At 36.2% G+C, this 24,902-nt stretch overlaps 3 protein-coding genes across 3 annotated transcripts; 1 reads left to right on the forward strand and 2 right to left on the reverse strand.

Annotated features, from left to right (window-relative positions):
* Positions 1-5,396, reverse strand: c1galt1c1 (C1GALT1-specific chaperone 1). The gene is made up of 2 exons (XM_038289596.1): positions 5,271-5,396; positions 1-1,677 (listed from the first exon to the last, which is right to left on the reverse strand). The coding sequence occupies exon 2, from the start codon at positions 1,661-1,663 to the stop codon at positions 710-712; it is 954 nt and encodes a 317-aa protein (XP_038145524.1). The 5' UTR covers positions 1,664-1,677; positions 5,271-5,396; the 3' UTR covers positions 1-709.
* Positions 5,397-12,532: 7,136 nt separating this feature from the next.
* urp1 (urotensin-related peptide 1) lies at positions 12,533-15,376 on the forward strand. The gene is made up of 5 exons (XM_038289599.1): positions 12,533-12,688; positions 12,814-12,942; positions 13,039-13,079; positions 13,456-13,561; positions 15,148-15,376. Exons 1-5 carry the CDS (start codon positions 12,544-12,546, stop codon positions 15,177-15,179), a joined length of 453 nt encoding a protein of 150 aa, XP_038145527.1. The 5' UTR covers positions 12,533-12,543; the 3' UTR covers positions 15,180-15,376.
* Positions 14,579-23,362, reverse strand: clic2 (chloride intracellular channel 2). The gene is made up of 6 exons (XM_038289598.1): positions 23,065-23,362; positions 21,617-21,726; positions 21,002-21,127; positions 20,786-20,886; positions 17,381-17,562; positions 14,579-15,990 (listed from the first exon to the last, which is right to left on the reverse strand). Exons 1-6 carry the CDS (start codon positions 23,116-23,118, stop codon positions 15,832-15,834), a joined length of 732 nt encoding a protein of 243 aa, XP_038145526.1. The 5' UTR covers positions 23,119-23,362; the 3' UTR covers positions 14,579-15,831.
* Between the last annotated feature and the right edge of the window lie 1,540 nt (positions 23,363-24,902).

The following is a 24,902-nucleotide window of genomic DNA, read 5'->3' on the forward strand; positions in this document are numbered from 1 at the left end:
TCTCTGATAAAATGTGGGATCTTTATTTTCTAGTAGAGATATCCTGTATAAACAACCCACTGAAGTTAGTCCACATTACCATTTTAGTGTAAAACTACAGATTTAGGCATGTAAATACATTCTTTTTCTGCCGCTATAAATCATAAAACTTCCTTCGATGATTCATTTCTATCATTTTTATTATCAAAAAATCAAAATCATCCGACTTTAAAATACAGGAAGAAATAAAAAAATGTGTCGCCTGAAACATTTTTAACTGCTAAATCCTCATAAATGATAAAATCGAACATAACATCCAAACCACGCCTTGATACGTCCGTCTCCATAAAGATCAAGGTTGCGACGACGTAACATGAAATCGGATCATTATCTGGTAAAACTCCACAGATTAATGACATTAACACCATTTTTTAATAAACCCGTGATTAGAATAAAAACACAATATGCAGAACAAAACTTCAATAACCGAAATTCAAATTGAGATACTCTAGGGTGAAATCCACAGTCCCCTCCTGCAGTGAACGGCTCATCCATCCGCTCTGGTCAACAGCCCAGACAGCTTCAAGTGCAAAAGTTACAAATGTACATAAAACTTATTAAGAAAAACGTTTTAGAAACATCACCGGAAAAAAAAATATATCCAAAGTCCAGTTTGCCATCACAGAAGCAAAGTGTTTAAAAACAACAGATCTAGCCTGGCTGAGTGTGACTAGTCATTGTCCGACCCTTTGGGAGGATAAAACGTCAATAGGTCGTGGAAGTCGTGTCCGTACGGTCGAAGTCTGTAAACCCCAAACATCATGACCTGCATCTGGTTCGGGGACATGTCGCTGAAGGTGATGGCCATGTCGGAGCAGCAGCCCTCCACCACGTTGTTTGGGTTCTGTTTCATGCTCTCCTTTATCAAGCTTTCCACGCCCTTGCTGTTGAACAGGTCCTTTCCGTGTACGTCTTCCCCGTTCTCCGCAAACACTCCTGTGAATTTCAGGCACTCAGCAAGCTGCTTGTCATTGCTCAGCTTCCACAAAGCGCGTCCCGTTTCTGGACATTTGCCCTCATCCGGGAATACGTTCACCAGCCTCCTCAGGGCTTCATAGCTAAGAACGATGCCGCTGTTGAACTCTACATACTCCAGCTCCCCAGACTTCATGGCCTTCCCCAGGTAGAACGGTTGCTCTGGATCTTTAGTGAGCACCAGATACTTGAGGTTCTCGATGATTGCAAAGGTAGAGGGCTCCGCCACAAAGAACCAGCGGATGTCTCCGGCATTCTCATAGGCATGCTTCAAAGCTTTCCGCAGCCTGACCCAGTCATCTTTTTCCTTCAGGTTGATGGCCTCCAGTGCCTTAGAGGACTCAGAGGTGTAAAAAGCAGCCTTGTCACAGTGCTTGGTCCAAGTGTCCAAAGCTGTGGCCCAGTATAGCAAGTTTTTGGGTTGGACCATAATGACACAATAGACCTGGAGTTGATTGTTCAGCTCCTGCAATCTGCTATCAGAAAGCTGTTGGAGCTCGTCTTTGCTGGCAGCCTTGACGTGATGATGATGGTGCTCCTCCGTCCTGGACTCAGTGACAGGGCTGAAACTACTCAGCAGCGACAGCACCAAGCAGAAGATGCCTCCAATGAGCATCCCCTTTATGAAGGAGCCCCCCTCAGACAACATGTTGGCAACAGAGTCTGCACAAGAGAGACAAACAAAAGGGTTTTATTCCTCATTTCAGATGAAGCACTGATGAAGAAGCGACCACTTTTTATCTGCAGTTGGGGTCCTCAGATAATGTTTTTTTTAATAGGCTTTGATCACTTAGGCAGAATCACTATCCTTGGGTGAGCTAGAACTTCCAGAAAATACAAAGATTGTATTTACTTCTCTATCTTTAATACATTTTTAAAACAATTAAGAAAAAAATTAATCACTGCTTAAAAGCATTACTTCTAAAAAGATGTATGGCACATTTAAAACTTTGTTTTTTTTAATTTATCAAATTTATTTTAATAGTGTAATAGTTATAACTGATCTTGACCCCATAGCAGAAAAGGCATATTAACAGGACATTTCTATGTACATAAAAAGAGAAGATACTAATAGAGGAGAAATAAAAAAAAAAAAATCCCCAAAAGTCAATTTGAAATTTGAAAATAGAATTTCATAAAAAAAAAAAAAAAAAAAAAAAAAAAAAAAATAAATATATATATATATATATATATATATATATATATATATATATATATATATATATATATATATATATATATATATATATGTTTGAACGGAAATTTGAAATGCGTAGACAGATATAAAAATTAGGATAATGGCACAGAGACCTTTTAATCTCAAAGAATCAGAGCTGCTTTTAAATTAATTGTTTGCAAAATAAGCAGTGGAAACCTGGGAGTGCGATCAGCTGTTCAGGAGGATTTGCAGTGATGCTAATAGAAGCTTTTTGAGTCATTATTAAAAACATTCTTTTTTTTTTAATTAAAATGTAAATTAAACTGATCATTGATTTAAAAAACACAAACATCGATACCCCTTATTACTAAAACACAATCAGATTATTTTGACACAAGTGTGGCGTCCATCCAATAGTAATGGCAACATTTGACCGAAGGAAGCTAAAGATAAATGTTTATCTTTTAGAAGACAAAAGAACAGGCAAAACAATCCTGGGTTTTAAATATTACAGCATTTTGGTAAAGAAACCAAAGTAACAAAATATAAAAAATAAGTAGTTTAAACCGCCTCCGCCAAAGATTAAAGATTAGCAAAACATTTCAAAAGACAGTAGGAAAATATATGTTAATTATAAATATATTTATTTCTAATCTGATTCAAAACGTTAGTGATAAAAATATATTTTTTTTATTTTTTCCTGATTAAGCACAAAGCAATAGTATCATGTTTAATATGTTTGTTCTGAAGTCTTGGGTTAATATCTTGAAATTTTCAATCTTATTCCATCCAGGGAATAGTGCCAAGAAGCTTGACACAGATCTTTTTATGTGGCCATAAATCCCCAATGTTTTAGTAACCATTTATACATCAGTATCAGTCTGAAAACTATACACAACCTCTGTAACTAAACACCTTCATATTGGCTGATGTCTTAAGCAAACTTTGAATTTAGTTTCTTTTTATAAGAAACAAATAAAATGGATGGCAATTTAAAGATACAGTGGTGCCAAAAAGTATTTAGTCAGCCACTGATTGTGCAAGTTCTCCTATTTAGAATAATGAGAGAGGTATTTAATTTTATCATAGGTACACTTGAAATATTAGAGACAAAATGAGAAAAGAAAATCCAGGAAATCACATTGTGTGATTTTAAAGAATTTATTTGTAAATTATGGTGGAAAATAAGTATTTGGTCACCCAGAAGCCAGCAAGATTTCTGGCTCTCACAGACCTGTAACTTCTTCTTTAAGAAGCTCTTCTGTCCTCCACTCGTTACCTGTATTATTGGCACCTGTTTGAACCTGTTATCTGTATAAATCACACCTGTCCCCAGCCTCAAACAGTCACACTCCAAACTATACCATGGCCAAGACCAAAGAGCCGTTGAAGGATGGCAGGAAGAAAACTGTAGACCTGCACCAGGCTGGGAAGAGTGAATCTACAACAGGCAAGCAGCTTGGTGTGAAAAAAATCAACTGTGGGAGCAATTGTAACAAAATGGAAGGCATACAAGACCACTGATAATCTCCCTCGACCTGGGGCTACGCGCAAGAACTCATCCTGTGGGGTCAAAATGATCATGAGAAAGGTGAGCAAAACTCCCAGAACTACGTACACAGAGTGACCTGATGAATGACCTGCAGAGAGCTGGGAACAAGGTAACACAGGCTACCATAAGTAACACACTACACCGAGGGGGACTCGAATCCTGCAGTGCCAGACGTGTCCCCCTGCTCAAGCCAATGCATGTCAAGGTTTGCCTGAAGTTTGCCAGAGAGCATATGGATGATCCAGAAAAGGGTTGGGAGAATATCATGTGGTCAGATTAAACCAAAATAGAACTTTTTGGTAAAAACCCAACTTGTCATGTTTGGAGGAAGAAGAATGCGGAGTTGCATCACAAGAACACCATACCTACTATGAAGCATGGGGAAGGAAACATTATGCTTTGGGGCTGTCTTGACATTGACAAAATTGACATTTTAAGCCAAAACCTCCTTCCATCATTGAGAGCCTTGAAGATGAAAAATGGCTGGAACTTCAAACATGACAATGATTCAAAACACATCCCCCCCGAAGGAGTGGCTCCGTAAAAAGCATTTTGAAGGTCCTGGAGTGACCTAGCAGGTCTGCGGACCTCAACCCCGTAGAAAATTTGTGGAGGGATTTGAACAGCGACAGCAGTGAAACAGTGCTGCTCTAGAGGAGATCTGCATGGAGGAATGGGCCAAAATACGAGCTACAGTGTGTGCAAACCTGGCAAAGATGTACAGGAAACGTTTGACCTTTTTAAATGCCACAAAGTTTATGTCCCAAAGTATTGAGTTGAAATTTATTTATTGACCAAATACTTATTTTCCACCATGAATCACAAAGAAATTCTTTGTGATTTCCTGGATATATATATATATATATATATATATATATATTTATTATTTATTTATTTTTTCTCATTTTGTCTCTCATAGTTGAAGTATACCTATGATGAAAATTACAGACCTCATCATCCTAAGTAGGTGTCTGAGATGATTTAGATCATACTGATTCTGTTCAATGTCAGGTTAGAGAAACAGGAATGTCAATCAGATAAAACTTTAAAACAACAATGTAATAACTGGATCCTTAAGCCTCTACTGGGCGTCATAAAGGAGTAAAAACCGGTTAGTTCATGCCAGAAAAATAATTTTAATAAAATAGATACATAATGCAAAATTGACCAATCTAACTTGAATAGCAAATAAAGAAACTTGGAAACAATTTACATGTTTAACAAATTGCTCTTAACTGTAAAAAAACAAAACAAAATCGCATTTATTATATTGAACGTTTTAAGTTTAGGTTAGACAACTATTTATCACCTATCTTGAATCCAGAGATAAAAAAAAAACACACTGACGCAACATTGACATAATTTAGTATTATTTATCTATTTGTAACCTTTAGTTAAACAGCTCTGAGAGGCTAGCAGGGAACTTTAAAACATCAACTGGAGCCAAATGCTAACGGCTAGCTTCTAAGCTCTGTACCCAGGCTAGCTCAGGTTTTTATCGGCCAAAATAAATACAACAAAATAGAAGATTTAATTTTTCTGTACCTCGGTAGGTTAATCCTCCCGTGACAGCCGGTGCCTTCGCTGTTACTGTCTTTCAGCTCACACTTTTCCTGTTTGGTTGGGTTATCAACGTCAGTCTAATCCGCCTCCTCTTCTTCTTCTTCTATTTGGTTGTTCATGCAGTATGCTGCCCCCTACAAACTGTTACATGACACGTTACATTACCTTGGACATTTTGTACCTATTTTTAATTTAAAATAAAATAAAATATTTGTCTTTAGTTATTTTTCCTCTGCTATTTATTTTTCTTTGGTGGCTTTCTATTGAGACACTAATTTGTTTTGTTGCATGTCAATATTAACACAAATGGTGCAAGCAAATTCTTCATTGGCAAGGAAGAAGGATTCTAACAACTCCAGCCTTTTAGTGAGAATTAAAAGTAATTGACACAAAATGGGAAATGTTTTACAAATAGAAATATGAAAATAGTGATAATTCATCTGCATTTTGCTCCTTTGAGTCAATCCTTTTTATAGCCATACTGTGATGCCATTACAGCTGTAATAATACAGATTTGGTGCATGGACTCTTTCAATATCTGACAAACATTTTGAGGAAAACCTGATCACCTCTCCAGCAGGATGTGTTTTGATCCTCGCCACTGTTGTGCAACTTTTATATATTTATTAACCACCCCCGGTAGCGGTAGTAAATATCTTACTTAATCAGAAGTTATTTGCACTGTCAAATATTTTTATAAACACACGCCCCACTGGTTGTGTGTTAGGACAACAAACAAAAGTGTGAATTGACCTCAATTCATGGTCAAACAGATAATTCTGCACATAGATGGAATAAATTCACAACAACTTCTTTTCAAATTATAAGAGTTTAACAATAAAAATCATTCAGCTCCAAGTCAAATATATTTCAGTTAAACGCTCTTGACTAAAAACTTGTGAACCTCAACTAAACTAAGCTACTATGTACAAATAGGAAGCAAAACATAGTTGAAAACCACATCAAAGTTAGATTTTGTGTTTGAAAACCAAAGTTTATCTTGAAGAATCTGGGATGTGATCAAATTAGCTTTTCAGTAACTTAAAACATTTTGACTTTTTTCAATCAATCCATGAGGTGAATAAAACATTATTTGGCCAATTAATGTTTTATTAAATTATTTGCTTAATCAGGAACCAATGGCCTTTAGTTAAATTAATCTTTCCCCTCTTTGAAATAGCCAGCAGTGAACAGACATGAGGACTACATAGAATGACTTTTGGTCAAAATTTCATAATCAAAATATAATGAGCATATGAGAAAACACATGAACGCTAACAAATCAGAATTTAAGCCCTTTAGTGAAGTAAAGCTTGTTTTAGCTTATAAAGAAAATAGCTCAAAATCATTAAACACATGAATTGATCAGAATCATCAAAAACATATTGTTTAACTACAATCTCTCCCTAACTGTGCCAGACCTTAGCACGGCAGGCTCACTGTGGAGTAATTGAAAGTTCAGAAGAAGCCCTTGTGTTTGGGTATGCAGCTGTAAGATGCAGTGCTGTAGTGGTGGCGACGGGAGCACCGGCCTACGTCTGGAAAGTTCTTAAAGGATCCAGATCAATGTGGGTTGGTGTTGGAGAGGGGAGGATGGGGCAGACATAATCACTCAATAGTCACCCTTTCACCTCTCTGTAGCTTGAAGCAGTCCGGCAGGAAGGATGAGGATGCATGCCTCTCCAGTGTCAGTAAGGGCTGGTTATACTCCTGCAGCAGTGTTGCAGTGTTGCATAAGCTTTGAGAGGGTAGCAGCACTGTGGAGCACCCTCTGCTCCAGTGAAGATGTTAAAATGAGACATGGACCTTGGTTCTCAATGTCCAAAATTATCATCATGGTTTGTGGCCCAACAGCATTCATCTTTCAAACCCATAGCGGCCTAATCTCAACTACATTACTTTACCTTCTGTTGATTTGATCTTCTGAATGTCAGTGGTCCTGAGTGTTTGATTAAACTGGACTTCTCATTTTTAGATTGTTCAATGAACTTCCATTTGTAATTCCATTTGTTGGAGATGTTCTACCGGTCTGTGGTTGCCAGTGTCCTCTTCTACATCGTGGTTTGCTGGGGGAGCAGCACATCCAAGAAGGACACCTCCAGACTGGACAAACTGGTGAGGCAGGCCAGCTCTGTGATTGGCATAAAACTGGGCCCTCTGGGGATGGTGGCAGAGACAAGGACACTTAACAAACTGCTGGACATTATGAACAATGCCAGCCGCCCTCTGCACACCGTCTTCACCACTCAGAGTAGCCTGATCACTGGGAGATTGCTGGGAGGACCAACAGACTGCTCAAGTCCTTTGTTCCTCAAGCCAGCAAGCTGAGCAGCTCCTCACTTGGGGGAAGGAGGAGGTGATAGAAAGAAGGATAAGGGTCAGCATCCCCTCCTTGGACATCTTATGCAAAACCTTACCAATTGTCACTAATGTGCAATATTCGTCTCTCTTACTGTGCAATAACACATGCCAAATACTGTGTAGCATGTGTAATTTTTTTTACTTATTTATAAAGTCAGTACATCTCTGGAGTGCAATAATCCAAGTCAAGTACTGTTTAGTCTGTTTAATTTTCAGTTATTTATAAGGTCAGTACATTTCTACAGTGCAAGTGCAATAATCCAAGTCAGCTGCTATGTAGTCTTTTCTTACCTCTCTACTGTGCAGATATTTTTATATCTAAGGGAAACATATACCAGGATATAACTTTTTTATTTTTTTATGCTTTTTTGTACTATATACACTCTTTTTGTATTGTCTGTTGTATTTTTATCTTTAATGGCATACTGCTTTAACTCTTTGTACTAAATAAAGTTAAAGGAATAGTACACCCAAAACATGATTAGCCTTCATTTTCTACTCACCCCCATGCTGAACAACACTCTGGAGTACTTTTTTGATATCTCAAATGCATCTGGAGATCTGGGAGGCTTCTTGCTGTCTGCTGACATTCAAATAATGGAGGTCCATGGCGCCTTAGGCAGAAAGGTCCATAAAAGTCCACAAAAAACGTGTCAATATTCCTCCATACTGCTCGTCCAATGTATTCCAAAGTGTCCTGAGTGGGTAGCGTCCATAATTTACTCGAAACGAAGTCATTTAGAATGTTTTTAGAGCATAAACAGTATAATCAGCGTCTGCTCTGCCGATAATGCAAGCGTAGAAGAAGAAATGTGCTGTTTATCTGTGCAAAGAAAGAAACAACGAAAGAAAAATGTCTAAGGACTTCAGTGTTGAGGAAGAGCATGAGTTCTTTGCCGAGCTGAATGCGCACTTTCGTCTGGTTTGGTCTGCCGCGGTTTCCGTAGACTCGTGAACGTGCTTTTAGGAAATCCTATACACTACTGTTTATGCTCTAAAAACTTTCTAAATGACTTTGTTTCAAGTAAATTATGGACGCTACCCACTCAGGACACTTGGAATACATTTGACGAGCAGTATGGAGGAATATTGTCACATTTTTTTGTGGATTTTTATCGACCTTTCTGCCTCGGGCACCATAGACCTCCATTATTCGAATGTCAGCAGACAGCAAGAAGCCTCCCAGATCTCCAGATGCATTTGAGATATCAAAAAAGTACTCCAGAGTGTTGTTCAGCATGGGGGTGAGTAGAAAATGAAGGCTAATCATGTTTTGGGTGTACTATTCCTTTAAGTCTAGTCTAAGTCTAAAACTATTATCTTTCTTTTGAAAATTCTTTCCAGTGGTCCGAGATCAGCTAGTTAAAAAAAAGAGAAAAAGTGAATTTTGATGACCCCCAGAATAAATGTTTTACATCATAAAATGTCATCGGTTCTAATGTTCCTCTTAAGATTTTAAATTCTTTTGAACTTTGAAATTGAACTCATCCAACATTCCTTTTTTTCTAATCATTGACTGTTTGGCAGTGATATGCATCAAATGTTGTTTTGTTGCGGCTGACAAAAAGCCATGAAAAAACATAAATCACCTGTACACCCATCTGAAGAGCATTAGTGAGCTTTCAGTTTGACAAAGAGCCTCACAGGCCAAACTCTTCACGAGGAGATGGGAACTCTAAGCCCATCATATTTGTTCATTATGAAGCCAATCCTTTGTTGTTTTGTTATATAAATATAACCTTTTTAATAAAGAATATCTGCTCAATCAAAAATGTTTCCTTAAATTAAAAGACAATAACTATAAATATAGAATATAGAAATTTACAGAGACTTCTTTGTTATTTACTCTCTATGTTAAATTCTCATTTATCATAAGTGTGTATCTCACCTTTACCTGAACTCCTGATTCAAAATGCATCATTATGCTTAGTGACAAATACAACTTGTGCGAGCCTTCATTAGATGGATTCATCCATTGCTTTTTAAGGTGAATGCGTCAGTTTTTGGTATTGCATTAACTAGAGTAAAATACTGTACTTTACAACAGGTTTGCATAATTATTTTTTAACTTTTTTTCAGCAAGCAGGCTATTGCTTTCATTTTGTTAAGTAGTCTTGATCAACATCTTTTAAGAGATTTTATGTCTTCTATGAGAAATTTCCTTATATTTTCAAAGGTCTTTTATAGAGAATATTTCATCTAATTTGTATTGTTTAGCACAACCTGGGCAAAAAATTGGTCCACATGTGGGCTCCATTAATTTTACATCTATACTGCACTGTAAAACTAGCTAAGATTTGGGGGTGCTACTATAACATGTTTGGCCATGTAAAGTTTGTGCTGATAGACAGCTAGGTATTTCCCTGTAAACATGTAATCATAGCCCCGTTTTGGTTCTGTATGGCTGTGGAGGGAAAAGAAAAGTGTTTTTATGATCTTCCATCCATCCATCCATCCATCCATCCATCCATCCATCCATCCATCCATCCATCCATCCATCCATCCATCCATCCATCCATCCATCCATCCATCCATCCATCCATCCATCCATCCATCCAGTGTTGGGGTCAGAGAGGTGGGGTACACCTTGGACAGGTGGCCAGTCTGTCGCACTATATTTAAAATGTGAAAGAAATTATTGTTTTAGTTTCTTGGTAGTATTTGTTTTTCTAACCTCTCCCCCTCATCTTCAATATCAGTGTAATGTATGCATACCTATCTTCTTAAGAATTGTCTCCCTTTATATTGAAAGCAAGAACACTAGGCATTAATTTTATGACAGTCAAACGGTATTTTCTTGCCGGTCTTATTTACAATGGAACCTGTTTAGTTTAAGGAAAGAAAACGTTGCGTTTGTGTTTGATAGATCTCTGTGGTTTTCATTTATGAAGATATTTTAGGTTGTGTACAAAGGTTATTCTGTGTTTTAAATTAGCAGCCAAGAATAAAAAGCAGCTTCCTCCTAATATAATTTTAAGTATTTATTCTCCCCACCATATCAGATTAAGTGGTCAGGATGGTCGTCTAGCAATAATAATGAAAAAACAAAACAAAAACTAAAATAGATATAGACACGCTACATCAGTTGACATTAGTGTGGGGATATTTTTTGCTGCTGGATCTCAATGTGGGTTAAACTGTATTGTACAACAGCATAGAACACTGCTCAGCCAATCACATTTAAGTATGGGAAACTCTTGTTTATATGATCAAATTAGTTTCACTTTCTTTGCTGGGTAGAGTTTAAAAGAAAATCATGGGTAATGTTCCCCTTTCCTTTCTTATAAAGTGTCTTACAAAGGTATTCAAACCGCTTTAACTTTCTAACCTTTTGTCACATCACAACCATACAATTCAGTGTATTAAAATCTCCTGTTGTGGCAAACTAACACAAAGGAGTTCTATAACTGTGAAGTAAAATCAAACGAATACATGTTTTCCCAAAAACCTTTATCAATCAAATCTGAAAGAAAAAAAAATTTAAATGGTGAGCACTTGTTGGTTTGTTTCTCGACCAGGATAGGATTCTACTGTGCTCAGTCAGATTTGATGATGGTTACCTGAATATTCTGCCACAGATTCTCAATAGGATTTAGGGCTGCACCTGCACTGTCCTTTGACAATGCTTTGGCATTATCCTCAGCCATGAAGGCGAACCTCTCCCTCAGGCTCAAGGTTTTTGCAGTTTCTTGCAGGATTTCTACAGTCCTTTTCTATTTCTGTCCATAAATTCTGACCAGCTTGCTTAAGAAATGCATGCCCAAAGCATGATGCTGCCACCAACATGTTTCATAATGAGAATGATTTATTCAGGATTAGATTCATTCTTTTAAAACATTTCACCCAAGTTTTAAAATTTTATAACAACACAAACCTATTAAACAAACCTTACATGATGCATATTCGTTTGCATAATAAGGCTTATTTATATAACATAAACAATCATCAGGCTTATGTTTTTAGTATTAACAATTTATATTTTCTCATATAAAAAGGAATTTGTAATTATTTCAAATACATAAAGTTTATTGCTTTAATTGCATAGAAATTTATGTATTTTAAATTAACACACTCATTGGTATTCATTGAGTAAGTGTACTTTATCAATTGTGAATACATAAACTTGACTTTAATTAATATGCGTCCTTTAAGGTTTATTTAATAGATTTCTATAAAAAAAGTACATGAAAATTTGTTATGCAATTAATTAACATAAACCTTACAATTTAGGTGCGAAAGGAGGTCAGTTGTGCTGGATTTTGTTTAGGAATATATAAAAATGCCTGAATACAAACGTATGCCAGAATTAGATTTCTAGTTTGGAAAACATTTAGTAAACTATATAAAATGTTCAGAGTTTATGTCATAACACAACAAAAATATAAGAAGAGATGGGAATACCTTTACACTGCCATCTATCTTAACATTTTGTGTTTATATGATCTGCAGTGTGATCACTTAACAATTTATTTTGTTATTTTTTGTCAAATGTGTAATTGTATATCTGTTTTTATTAAAGGACTGAATTCAACTATTATAATCTACTATTTTGATAATGCTACTTATTTTTCCCAGAATGACATAGACAACTGCAGTGACAGTTCCAGGCCCTCTGCATGTTCCTCTCACCTCAGACATGACCAACGACCAACAGCCCAAATAAAAAACCATAGGACCTGCTCTGATTGCTGTTGGAGGGCAAACATTTGTTTGTCTCCTCTGTACAAGCACAGATAGGCCTTGGCTGAATTGACAAGGTGCCCTAAATTGTGTCTTTGACACCTGATCCTATGAGTCAGAACCATTAAAGAAGAAGATTGGGTGTGGTGATAATGTATTGATCAGGCTGTGATGGATGGGCACGGATGAAATATAAGGGAAGTTCTCGGTGGAGATGAAAACAGTCCAGATCCGGCCACCTGAGGGTAGAGACACCATGCTTTCTTTAGCTCTGTTTAACCTTCTCGCTGTAATTTGCTCTGCAACATGGACACATGCTCTGCCGCTTTATCAGGAACCCAATGTGGAGCCACAAGCAGGTAAGATTCAAAGTCTATGATTAAATAATTGTTTTTAATAAGAAAATACTCTTTCCAAAGTAGTTTTTGTCTTCCTTTAAGTAAAAAAAATGCTAAAAGTCAGAAATATTATTTTATTCCAACAGATTTTATTCAGAAGTTGGTGTCGGAGGTGGGTGATGGTGCCAACACTGCTGAGGAGGAGCAGAGAGAGGTGAATAACCTGTATCCTTTAATGAGGCATCAGAACGGAGGAAGAGACTCCTGGAACAAAGGTAAAACTGGCAAACTATGTGTAAACATTTAAAGCCAACAGACAAGTGAGACAAATAACTTGACGGCATTAACAGTGAGACTATGTATCCCTTTAGGGGCAAAGGATTCACCACCACAAGAAAATTTAGCAAATATGGTAAGAAGATGTTTTCAAAAATATGTTTAAGTTTGTGGAGAATATTTTCAATGATACAGTTTAAAGTTTCTTCACAAAAATGGAAAAAGATGAACCAAATATTTTTTGTTTAAGGCATCAAATTATATTTTTGAAGAAAAACTCTTATAGAATTTCACAATAAATAATTTTTTTTTAACCTGAATTATCGGGATGATTGTTTCAGTTTAGATCTTACCAAAAACAAAGGAATTGTTCTGCTTAAATGTCATGAATGTTTTTAGTCTTTGAGTATAATAACTTAGAATAAAATTACGATAAATGTAGATTGGGACATTTAATCTAACTCATAATTGAAAACTTATGCTGTTTTATATATTTATTTAATTTTTTTTAGGTTGAAGACCTTAAGGAAGTTGTCCTGAAGCTGGCTGCCGCCGACAAGCTGCGCTCTCAGGGCTTTATCAGATCAGAGCAGAGTCTCCCAAAAACAAACAAAAGAGGTGAGAGGCTACAAATACTCTCTCTGATAAACATTCCACACCTTCATTTACATCCTAGTTCAAAAGGATATTATTATCCATTAGTCAAAAAGGGCTTGTCTTAAGATTTTTATTTAACCTCTAGGGCTTGTTTGAAACAAAAGACATAAAATATATTTAACAAAATAGAAACCTGTATGAACAAATATTCAGCGTGGGCAGGAATGTGTCTATAAAGAAAAGAAAATTTATTGGCACCTGGAGTCAAGGAAGAATAAAAGCACTGGAGTAAATTAAAGTTTTCGGTAGGAACATTCTCTAGAGTTGAAAGAGGATTATTTTTTTGTTTTCCGTCCCCTGCTTGCTGTGTTCAGTGTCAGCATAAACTCTATCCTCCAGCATTGCTCATCATAGTGCTACTAGTAGCTCTTGTAAAACTTTTAATTGTTGCTCTAACTGTGAATTTTTGAAAATATGACTTCAGTGATGAACTTTAGAAGTTTATAACTCATAGCTTTACTTGAATGGAACGTTTTCTGGTCTTTCCCTTTATGAAGCATTAGTAATAAAATGGGCCTCTATGTCAGGTCATATTCATGTGCCAGAGAAACAGATAGTTATGATGACTCATTAAATGGATCAACCCGAAGCAAAATATTTAAAAGAAAAGGTTGCCTTTGTTGGAGATGGTAAATATTTTAGCTCTAAGAATTATAATTATTCAGTTGTTTCTTCATATTGGTTTGTTCCAAAACTGAGCAAAAGTACATGAATAGATGAGGTAGATGTGTTTTTCAGTGGGAGATTATGCTTTTTAAATTAATTATTGACTTATTTTCAGGATTTGTGGACATTTTTTACAGTAGGTCTCTTTCGAGGATGAATCAAATCTAACTTTAATTTTTTTAAAAACATATAAAGCAATATTTATCAGAGTAGAACCTCTACTTTAGGTGTCGCTTAAATATCGTTTCTGTGTTTTTAATCAGATATCGGTCCAGTCATTTAATCCCTAAATGAACAAGTTTAAACACCACCTTTGGTTGAAAGTGTTTATTTGTAAAACCTTTTAAGCCTTTTAGCACCATTTCTTTCCGATTCAACCTAAACACATTCGCTAATAACCTAATACAAGACATTACATGTCTATTTAAAGATGCTGTGTGTATTGATACAAAGGCATTCAAATCTCTACTTTAATTCAGGTTACAATTGTAAATGTAATTGCAGATTACATTTCTGTTTTAATAAAAAAAGTAATGTTTTAATTAGACCACATGACAGTTCATCAAGTTTAATTACACATTTCTTTTCTTCCTCTTGCAGCTACAGTATACAACATTTCTTCAACACATGCTGAAATGATAATGAAAGTGCTCAGAATTATTTCAGCCAAAATATAGCCAAACTACCTGAAAATGTGTAGAGTAGTTAAACCTTAGAAAGGTTTTGTTTTTCTTAAATGGCATCATTATCATATGAAATTTTCTATAACCGAGGAGGCTATTGCTGAAGCACTGGAACAGATTTTCTTTGTACTGTTATATATATATTATAAATACATCTCTGCTTCCTCAGTGTAACCCGATTGGTGTTTCTGTTTGCAGCGTGTTTCTGGAAATACTGTGTGACCAACTAGAGCCCAGCAGACAGATGTTCGGGACTCGTCAGAGGAAAATCCACCTTCCATCTTATTCTTTTCTTTCCCATATAAAAACACACATGTACTGTCTGTAACAGATACAAAAAAGAAGATTATATATTTTTTAAACCTGTAATTTTTTTGTTCTGTTTATGTTTTTGACTGAAATAAACTAGGATATCTTAAACGGCCTCTACGGCGTGTGATTGGTTTTTGCTTTCTTCCAGAGCAACAAAGAAATATAGAGGTGATAAAGAAAAGCATTTATTTCATAGTGTGTTTGTTAGAGTTCATTAAATCAGATGACTGTTACAAACGTTGCACTAAAATTAACTGTCATTTACATGTTTATTCTTACGCAGGTATTTTAAATCAATTGCTTAATATGTCAAAAGCATTCAAATATTAATATTTACATTATAAACAATAATTCTCCTAAATATCCACCAATAGTAAATTGCACTCTAGGCCTTTTTTATCTGTGAGTAACTATAGATAAACATGTGAAAGCATGCCATCAGTTCTGGGTTCTGAGTGTGTCCGCTTCATCAGGAGAGCTTATTCTTATGACAACAGCTCCTTCCGTAGATCACTATCTTGGGTATATTAGGTGAGAACAGGACAATAACTTTATGGGATGTAGATTTTTTTATTTCCTCTTGGCAACGCCCAGGTAAGCCTTCTCGATCTCAATGTCAGCCGGACACGTTTGTTTGAACTCCTCCCGCTTGTAGGCGTTTTCAAGGTACCTCCAGACACCAGAGAACTCGGCTGGAATTTCAAAATCGCAGTACTTCTTGGCAGCGACCTGAAAGGGGAATAAAAACTTAGGACTTCTAAGTCACAGTTTGACTTAAATGGCTAGAAAGCTATGAGTAAATTGTGTATTAAAAAGTTTTGAGCTTCACATCCAAAAAAAAAAACAAATACAGATATATAACCCTATCACTCTCATGATCATCATTTATAAGGTATACACCATACAGAGCCAACAACCATGACAATATTTTCAACAAAATGGGATGAACAACCTTGATTTTGAATTATTATAAATGTTTCTCAGTTGTTAAAACTGATGGTAGCCCAAGATTTTTTTTTCAGGGTCTCACTTACAGCCACTGATGCTTAACTAATATTTCCCAATAAATAGTGACCGAGTAATAAATGCCTTAAAATTCATGGCATAGAGGTAATCTAATGTAATCTAATGTCATCTAATGTAATGTAATGTAATGTAATGTAATCTAATCTAATCTAATCTAATAAATCAGTTGCTATTACTTAATAAATATGACTTTTGATAAAATGTTATTAAAGCTGTCATTGAATTGGGATGATTGGATAATATTTTACCTTAGTTATTTTGTGGGATGGGCTTCAACATAAATTACAAAGAAGAGAAAGAGAAGCATAAACTGACTGACCCAGCCCTCTAGCATGAAAAGGAAAATAATTTATTTTGCCCAAATTTGTTTAGAGAATGTAATTTTATGCTTTAAAGGTGAACTTTTTAAAGACAAAAGCAGATTAAATTACATAATAGCGGTCAATTCAGTGAATGCCCTTGTTAATGAGATATTAATTTATGGTTTATCATTTCTTATTGTTGTTTTTGTCTCCTTTGCTATTCAGATATCTTTCTAAGTATGTAAGTAAGATCTTTTTGATCTTTACATAAGTAAGAAACTACAAGTTTTTGATACGTGTTTTTTCTTTTAAAGACGTTATTCAGAAAAAAGTTCAGTAAAGGTAAAAGAAGAAAATTCTGAAAGTGAAAGTGTTTGATTTAATATGAGATATTGGGATTTGCTTTGGTATGATTACCCTACTGCTCTTGGGGGCCCACTGCTGGCTGCTGAGCTGTATCCAGCCAATTGTTTTGCTTAAATATTGGCCAGCTTTAGATTATTTAGAGGAAATTATTTAGCTCTCCTCTTCTTTGAATAATAGCTCTGGTGTTGTTCTGCAATTTAACATCAACATTCAGCTAAAAAATGATATTTTAATGTGTATGTTTCAAACATCACTTCTATTAAATGACCAGTCATTTTAAATTTCCTACTTTTTATTAATTTTCAAACCACAAACATAAATTTATTAATTTTATTTTTAGAAATAGAATTAAAAACTTTAAATATTCCTGTTTTTTCAAAAGTATTCCTTTGATTACTTTTAAACATTTTTAAAGCTTGTCTCACCCTGATGACGTGCAGCTTGGGCAACAGGTTGCAATCGGCTAAGGTGAGCCGGTCGCCATCCAGAAACGTCCTCTTGGAGACAGTGATGTCCTCTGCCGAGTTGTGATCGATTTCTTCTGGGAGTGGGCTGTTCAAGTACTTGTCCAAACGCTGAAACTCTCTCAGGAGATTTTTTTCTTGGGCTGTAGTATAACAGAGATTGTTCACTGTAATTATGTTTTTGTCTCAGTATTACTTGCTTTTTTAGTAAAGTAAGAAAAAAGAATGACTGAGTAAAGGTTAAGCTCTCAATGTGGTAAAAAATGTTACAAACAATATATGAAAATATATAAAAATCAATTGAAAGCCATTTAAACAAAAGTTTCACAAATCTGATGATAGGAGGGTCACCATCAGTGTGTGTGAATGGGTGGAAGTAGTGTAAAGCGCTTTGGTCAAGTCTCCTGACTTGAAGAAGTACATATTTCGAGTGACACCAAACATGATAATATATAATTTTGTATGAAAACACAAAAGGATAAGATGTTAGTCTAGTCAACCGCTGAGATAAGAAATTCGTCTGTCAGGGTTCCTGTGTGTGTGGGTTAGTCCGAGTTGTGCATCTCTAACATAGAGGATCTTTGTGGAGAACCTGGATAGCCTACACAGGTGAAAATAATCTTTCTAATCATAGTGCTGGGCTTAAAAGAGCACCTTCATTCAGTGCTGGTTTGTTGTGTTGTATATGTTGTTTTGTGGCTTTCTAATCTCTTGCCTCCCTCGAGTATTTTTCCTGACGTTTATTGGTTTTGTTTGGTTTTCTGTATTTTGGATTTTTGCATCTGTTCCCCTTAGACTTTCATTAAACCATCCAAACTCATCCGTGCCTACTCCTCTCTGCATTTGGGTCCTCAAAACCTCGACACAACCAGACAGAATCTTTGAAACATCAAGAAGCTCAAGAGAGAGATACTACAGTTAACTATAATCTACTGTGATGGTCTATGTTGTACTTCTATTACTTTTTTGCAATTCAAGGGATTGAATAACTATGAAACACAAAAAAATACTTTCTAAGACACCAGGATAATCTGTTGGCCTTGAATATCAGACATCTATTCATGGGACAGTGAAAAATACACCTTTTTGGCCTCTCTTTTCATACTAGTTTCTACAGATGTAGAACGTAGGCCGACCAAATGTTCACTTTAAGAACTTAGGGTCTCTCCTTGAAAGGGGTTTCAGAAGGTTTAAACACATGTCTGAGACATAGGAATCAACAACTGAGTCATGCATTTATCACACCCACAGCTCAAAAAGGTTAAGCTCTTGTAAGTCATTCAGTGTGGTTAATTTTCTGTGATGGACAAAAGCCTTCCTGAGTCTCTTTTTCTGTCTGTGTGTTTAAACACATCACTGTTTCCAGATGGTTATGGCTTTCAGGAGAGCAGCTACCCTCTTAAAGGATATGCAGCTCCAAATTAAAGGACTTACTTCGATTGGTAAAAAGTAATTTCATTACATTAGCATAATATATGAACAAGTTTTGCCATAATTTTGAGGATCTGAGAGAATGAATTTATTCATAGCAGATTTTTATATTGAAAACACTATATAATGGTTGAGGTTTGAGGCTTATTTAATATAAACCATAAAATAACTTAATCTAAATGGAGAGGACAACATAGCAAAGTGTTTTGTCAGACAGCATGGGATTAATTTCCACCGTTATGTTGATGACACTCAGCTTTATTTGCCATAAATGTAGAAGAACCTAACTCAGTCTCTTTATCTGGATGGCATTTTTGTTTATTCAAACTTGTCATTCAAATCCCATATTAAAGAGGTTTCTAGAATTTCCTTCCTCTTTACACAAAATGTTGTCAAAAGCCTTTGGGGGATCCAAAATGCTGCATGAAAGCTTCCCTTCATTGGCCTCCTGCTAAATCCAAAATAGAATTGTACACAGTCTTTCCCATGTATACTGTAAATCCCTGAATAACAGAACTCAATTTTATATCACAGATCTGTTTGTTCCTTTTGTTCCTAATACAGCAATTTACTCTCAATCTGGAGATTAACTCATCGTTCCAAGGAAATAAATTGGAAGTCGGATCTTTTAGTTATCAGGCTCCTGTGGAATCTGGTTCCGCTTTTAGTCCATGAGGCAGACACTCTGTCTACTTTCAGGTTAGGCATTAAATTTTCCTTTTTGATAAATAGATATAGATCGATTCTAGATATAGAGTGGCCAAGATCCTGTCAACACACCCATTTGCGGGCCAAGCAGGTTGGATGTGGGCTGGTGAGTGTGCCCCATCTGGGCTGCACAGCTGGGTCCCAGATATTTTTGTCTGGGGGTTCCATGGTGGCCCCATGTGGCCAAGCTCAGATGGGCTGAGGGTGGGTTTCACTTGGGCCCCATCTAAAAAAAACACAGGTTTCTCCCACATGGGTCCCAACAACAGAGCCCACTCAGAGTCCACGCCCAGCTGAAGCCCATCCAGCCCAAGTGAGGACCATATGTGAGCATTGGTTATTCTGAGCTGTTTCTACAGTAATGCTGCTATAGGTTTAGGCTGCTGGAGGACACCAGGGGCACTTTTCATCTTTCTACTTTGCTCTACTGTTTACCAATTTTGGAATATTTGTTAGTTATATCTCCTACATTCAATTATAGATGATAGTGTTGGTCCTGTTTTTCAGTGCTTAATCCTGCTTCTCTTCTAGAAATAGCTATGTGGTCAGCTCTTACTGTGACAAACCATAAGGCTTCTCTTTCATCTATTTTGACATTAAAATTATTTCATAGTTCATCTGCTTAGCTGCTTTCATAGATAGAACCAACTATGGAGCTAGTTCCCTGTTGCCTTTAATAACTGCTAACTAAGTTTTCATGGATCAGTGCTACCGTGTTCCTATTATATGTCCTTTTCTGTCTCGTTGACCTTGGCAAAAGCCAGCTCACTCTGAGCCTAGCTTTGCTGGAATTTTCTTCCAGAGTAAAAAAAAGAGTGTTTCCTCTCAACTGTTGCTCCATGCGACAGTGAGAGACAATGCAAGTGAATGTCTACAATTCCCACATACTCATCAAGGAAAAGTGAATCCTGCAAAGTCAAAGACTCAAGGCTATCTTTTTTTTTTTTTAATAAAACCTTTTTCACCAATCTGAAAGCATGACTCAGTTGAATTGTCTCTGTAAAGTGCCTTGATAAAACATGTGTTGTGCATTGGTGCTATATAGATAAACTGAATAATCTGAATTGAATAGAAATTTTATACGTAAAAGGTAAAAATTCAAGGGCTGTTCACATTATTCTGGTAATCTAGAGACAGGTCAGTAACTGCTACTAAGCGGAATCTAATTTGGATTTGTTACATTTGGCACTTCTATGTAGCAGAAAATTAAATTAGAAACCAACTTACCAGCATTGTTTGGGCTGTTCTTGATGAAAGCGGAAAACTTTGCAAAAATGTCAGAACCCACGTCAAAAGACTCTTTGTTCAGTGGGCTGAGATGGGGATACCTTCAATGGAAAAGGGAGATTAGAAACCTTAATGTTTGCTTTGATTCAAGAGCCGGCAACATAATAAGACTCCTTCTTCACTTGGTATTTGCAAAATGATTAAGTGCAACAATACCTGGGAGGTGCCAGTGTTTGTTCGAGGAATTCCTCAATTTTAATGAAGTCTGTTTTAAGGATGCCGTTATAGAGAAGAAAAGGAGGGTTTGTCCCTGGGGCCAGATCTTTGAGCTCTGCTGGCTTCCTGGAGAAGACAAGAAAGATGAAGGAGGGTGCAACACTGCAATTCGGTTATCAAGATTTTCAGCAGTGAGCTTAAGTTGGCTTCTAAGAGCTGTCAATATTAAATATGCTGTTGGGTTTACACAGCTCTGGGAGTGGTCATTTTTTGAAAGGCCTGCGTGTGTGTGTAATGAATCCCTCATTTATCTACATCCTTACAAAGTTTCCTGGCCTCATTTGCCTGTTGGTTCTGACCCTGAGAAATCAACACAATAAACTTATAGAAGGTGTTTGTTTGAAAGCAACACAGAGATCTTTGTACTTTTATTTTTTTTACAGGCTCGTCTGGTTAACCTTGACAACACTGTGTGAGAAAACGCTTTGTTTGGCTGATGAGAAATGGTTTGGATTTCAGTAAAATATCTCTATGGTGTTCTGTGTGAAAGTCCCCAGGACCAGATGCTCAGGAAATGTTTTTTTTTTTTTTTGGAAGGAGCAGAGGGGTGCTTACTTCCTCATATCAACAGTGGTCACTGTAAACTTGACTCCTTTCAGCCACAGCACCATGAAAAGCCTCTGGCAGAAAGGGCAGTTCCCAATGTTTTCACCATCGTGCCCAGCCTATAAAAAAAAAAAAAAAAAGAAGAAGAAATTATGTTAGAAACATTTTTTTTTTTTTTTGAGCTTATCAGCAATGTTTTGTCTAACCCTGTCAACTAATTCCCTGATCTTTCCTCCTAACTAAAATATTATTCTCATTGCAAGACAACTGTCTGGGACAGAAGGCAAACACATACAGCTCCAGTCTTAGTTGCCGGTGATCAAAGCCAGAGTCAAAACTTCTGCCAAGACTTACAAGATGCAGTTTTTTGTTTATAAATGTTAATAAAGAAAGCATGGTGGCCCAGGGGTGTTTTCTGGAGTGAGTAAAATGGCCACATGCCCAGCTCCAGTCAGCTGAGGCAGCTCCTAAAAGAAATAAATCAACAGCTACACATAAAAATGTAAGTTAATGAAAGATGTTGGAGTTGATATTTGAATAAAAAAATATTTCACTTAAATACAAAAAATGAAAGAGTTATTTTGTTTGGACTCCATTTACAAATCTCTGGATTTAAATGTCCCAGATTTAGACTGTTTAGAGACCAGATGCATTGTCCTACTCTGAACAGTGATTCTATCCATCCTATGCATAGTGTTTTTCTTTATTTATCAGTAACATGGAGGAATAAAATAACAACATATTCTTTTTTTTCATCACAAGCTGGAATTTACCAGTTGTTTTTGGATAGGTAAAATAAGGGGTTTGTCCAGAGTACCATTTGATTAAGATCTACCACCACCTGATTTGCTGAACCTTCATTAGTTTTGGAAAATAAATGATTATTTAAATATTTTAACAAGATGAGATGTTTTTGTCATACTATTAACCTTGCCCATGACTACAAATCAATGACCAACACCCTTTACTTGCTTGTTTCTGACCAAACATAAAATGATTCATGGACATCTTTAAATGTGTGCTGGTCTAAAGTGGGTGTGCCTGGTGGTTCAAGCTTGAGGCTCTCTCCATGTTCTCCTCTTCTGGGTGTGCAGTGATAACGTTAGCACAGTCTGTCGCCTAAATTCACTGATAACAGACTGGTCTGACAGCGGAGGGATACAAACATGTTAGGGGAAACAGCTTCCTCACATGGTATCTGGAAACAGATCCTGAAAGAGGGAAGCCTGTCTGAATGGTTCTGTTCAGGTAAATAGGAGTTGTTTTTTTGCTGTTTCTGAGCAGTAAACCTTTTTGTTTGTCTTTTTGACTTAAAAGCAGATAGTGTAAAACACAAGCAGGAATACTTTGTTTAGTTTTTTTTTGTTTTTTTTTTTACACATCAAACTTTAGTCATTTAACTGTTCGTCTGGTAATTCATCTGTTAGAAAAGAGTTAAATAGACAGAAATAACTGACCTTAATGAACAGCTCGATGTTAGGCTCCTTTTCTGAGTTTTGTCGAAGTGCCATGTTGAAATTAAATAGGAAAAAAAAAATCACAATCTTTTTTTTTTTAAACACCAAAAAAATTGTTCCAGGAAAATATTTTCCTTCAAAGGATCCCCAAAAATCCACTAAAACCAAATGAAAAAGCTGGAAAAAGTGTTTTCAAAGAGTTTGTTAGTAGTGTTAGATGTCAGATGTCCCCTCACGCCTGCTCCTTGTGGGGTATCGCTCTAAGCTTACTTCACAAACCAAGTAGAGGGAGGATCTGCAGAGAAATGGGGCGGGAACAGCAGAGTCTCACTCTCTTATATGAGGAGAAGGCTTAAAATAGTTTCCTTGCTTATTGTGATACACAGGAACTGATAAGGAGAAGTGACTCAAAACATAAAAAAAGACATCAACACCCTTACACAACGTGAGCTGTAAAGAAAATAGGAAATAAACGAGTAATTACCTTACCTAATAAAGATATATCCCATCTGCTTTGGATACAGGAAAGTAAATAAAATCTCCACTTTATCCCATTTATCTTCACATGCGATAATCTGAGAAACACAAGTGGATACATTTTGAGATAACTGTTAATTCTTTCCTTGAGCCACAAGATTTTCACATTCTTTACAGTGATCATGCTTCATGCTTTTGTTGGGACTCTGCTTTTTCATTTGGGGTTACTGAAATGTTGGACAAATGAGCACAAACACAGTACGCTTCGGGTAAACATTAACAGAGACATTAACAAATGAGAACACCTTACTTTTTAATCAATTTGAATGGTTTTTAAATGGTTTGAAGAAATAATTAGGCCAAATCTCATCCACCATACGTGGCTGCAGTTCATAGAGTTCCTCATGGTTTGGTTTGTAGCACAGTTTAAATGTTTTCACCTTTATTGTTGGATTCCTATCAAAATAAACTAATAAAATGTATTCATATTTTTAACTATTTTCAATCATGCTTCGGGTTAATGTTACTTAAGTAAAAGAGGAATTAATCCAGAGAAGTTTGCACATCTGTCTTTAAATGTGTGTTTATGTAATGTTTGCTTTGTGACCAACCTAATAATTACCCTTCCTATTTTGAAACACTGATTTAATTTAGTGTTCTGAAGCTGTGATACAGAGCATGAATATTTTTTTTGTATGTTTCAGTGTGTTAAAATCCTTAAAAGAAAAAAAAAAGTTTATTTACATTTAGTTTATGATTAATTTTTCTTTTTTATTTCATTTGTCTTATGTTATATTCCCTTTAAGGGTTGATAAAGACAAGATCTGCTGTTTAACTGTTGAAGCAAATTAGATATTTCATTCAAAAATACTTTACTATAGATTTCCACTTTTTTAGTTTTACTCCTCTAAACTCTTTTTGTTTTGTTTTTTTTAGATAATTTGATTTGAATTATAACTTTGTACCGTAACCTTGGGTTCAATATTCGAGGGTTCAGTGAATATTGATTCCGTGGGCTCATTTAAAGGAACCATCATATCTTTGTCCTACTGTAGCAGGATTCTGGTTCTCACTAACAGGAGATTTATGCTTTTGGTGAAGGAATGGGGGATCTGATCATTCAGTATCAGTCGGTCTACCTACAGCCATACTATCTAGGTCATGAAGGGAAGAGAAAGAATGAGATCAAGGATGCATACAGCTGGAATGAACTTCCTGAAGGGACTTGGTGTCTTGGTCAGCTGAGGTAGATCAAGCATTTGCTCAGAAGGCCCTGGACAGAGTACTTCAAGTCATTTCCCATTAGAAGGAGGACTGGGGGACGACACAGGAGGAAATATGTCTCTCTTTGCCTAAGAACA

The sequence above is a fragment of the Cyprinodon tularosa genome, unplaced genomic scaffold (genome assembly GCF_016077235.1).
Source record: "Cyprinodon tularosa strain WSP-4 unplaced genomic scaffold, ASM1607723v1 ctg27, whole genome shotgun sequence".
Taxonomy (NCBI): Eukaryota; Metazoa; Chordata; class Actinopteri; order Cyprinodontiformes; family Cyprinodontidae; genus Cyprinodon; species Cyprinodon tularosa.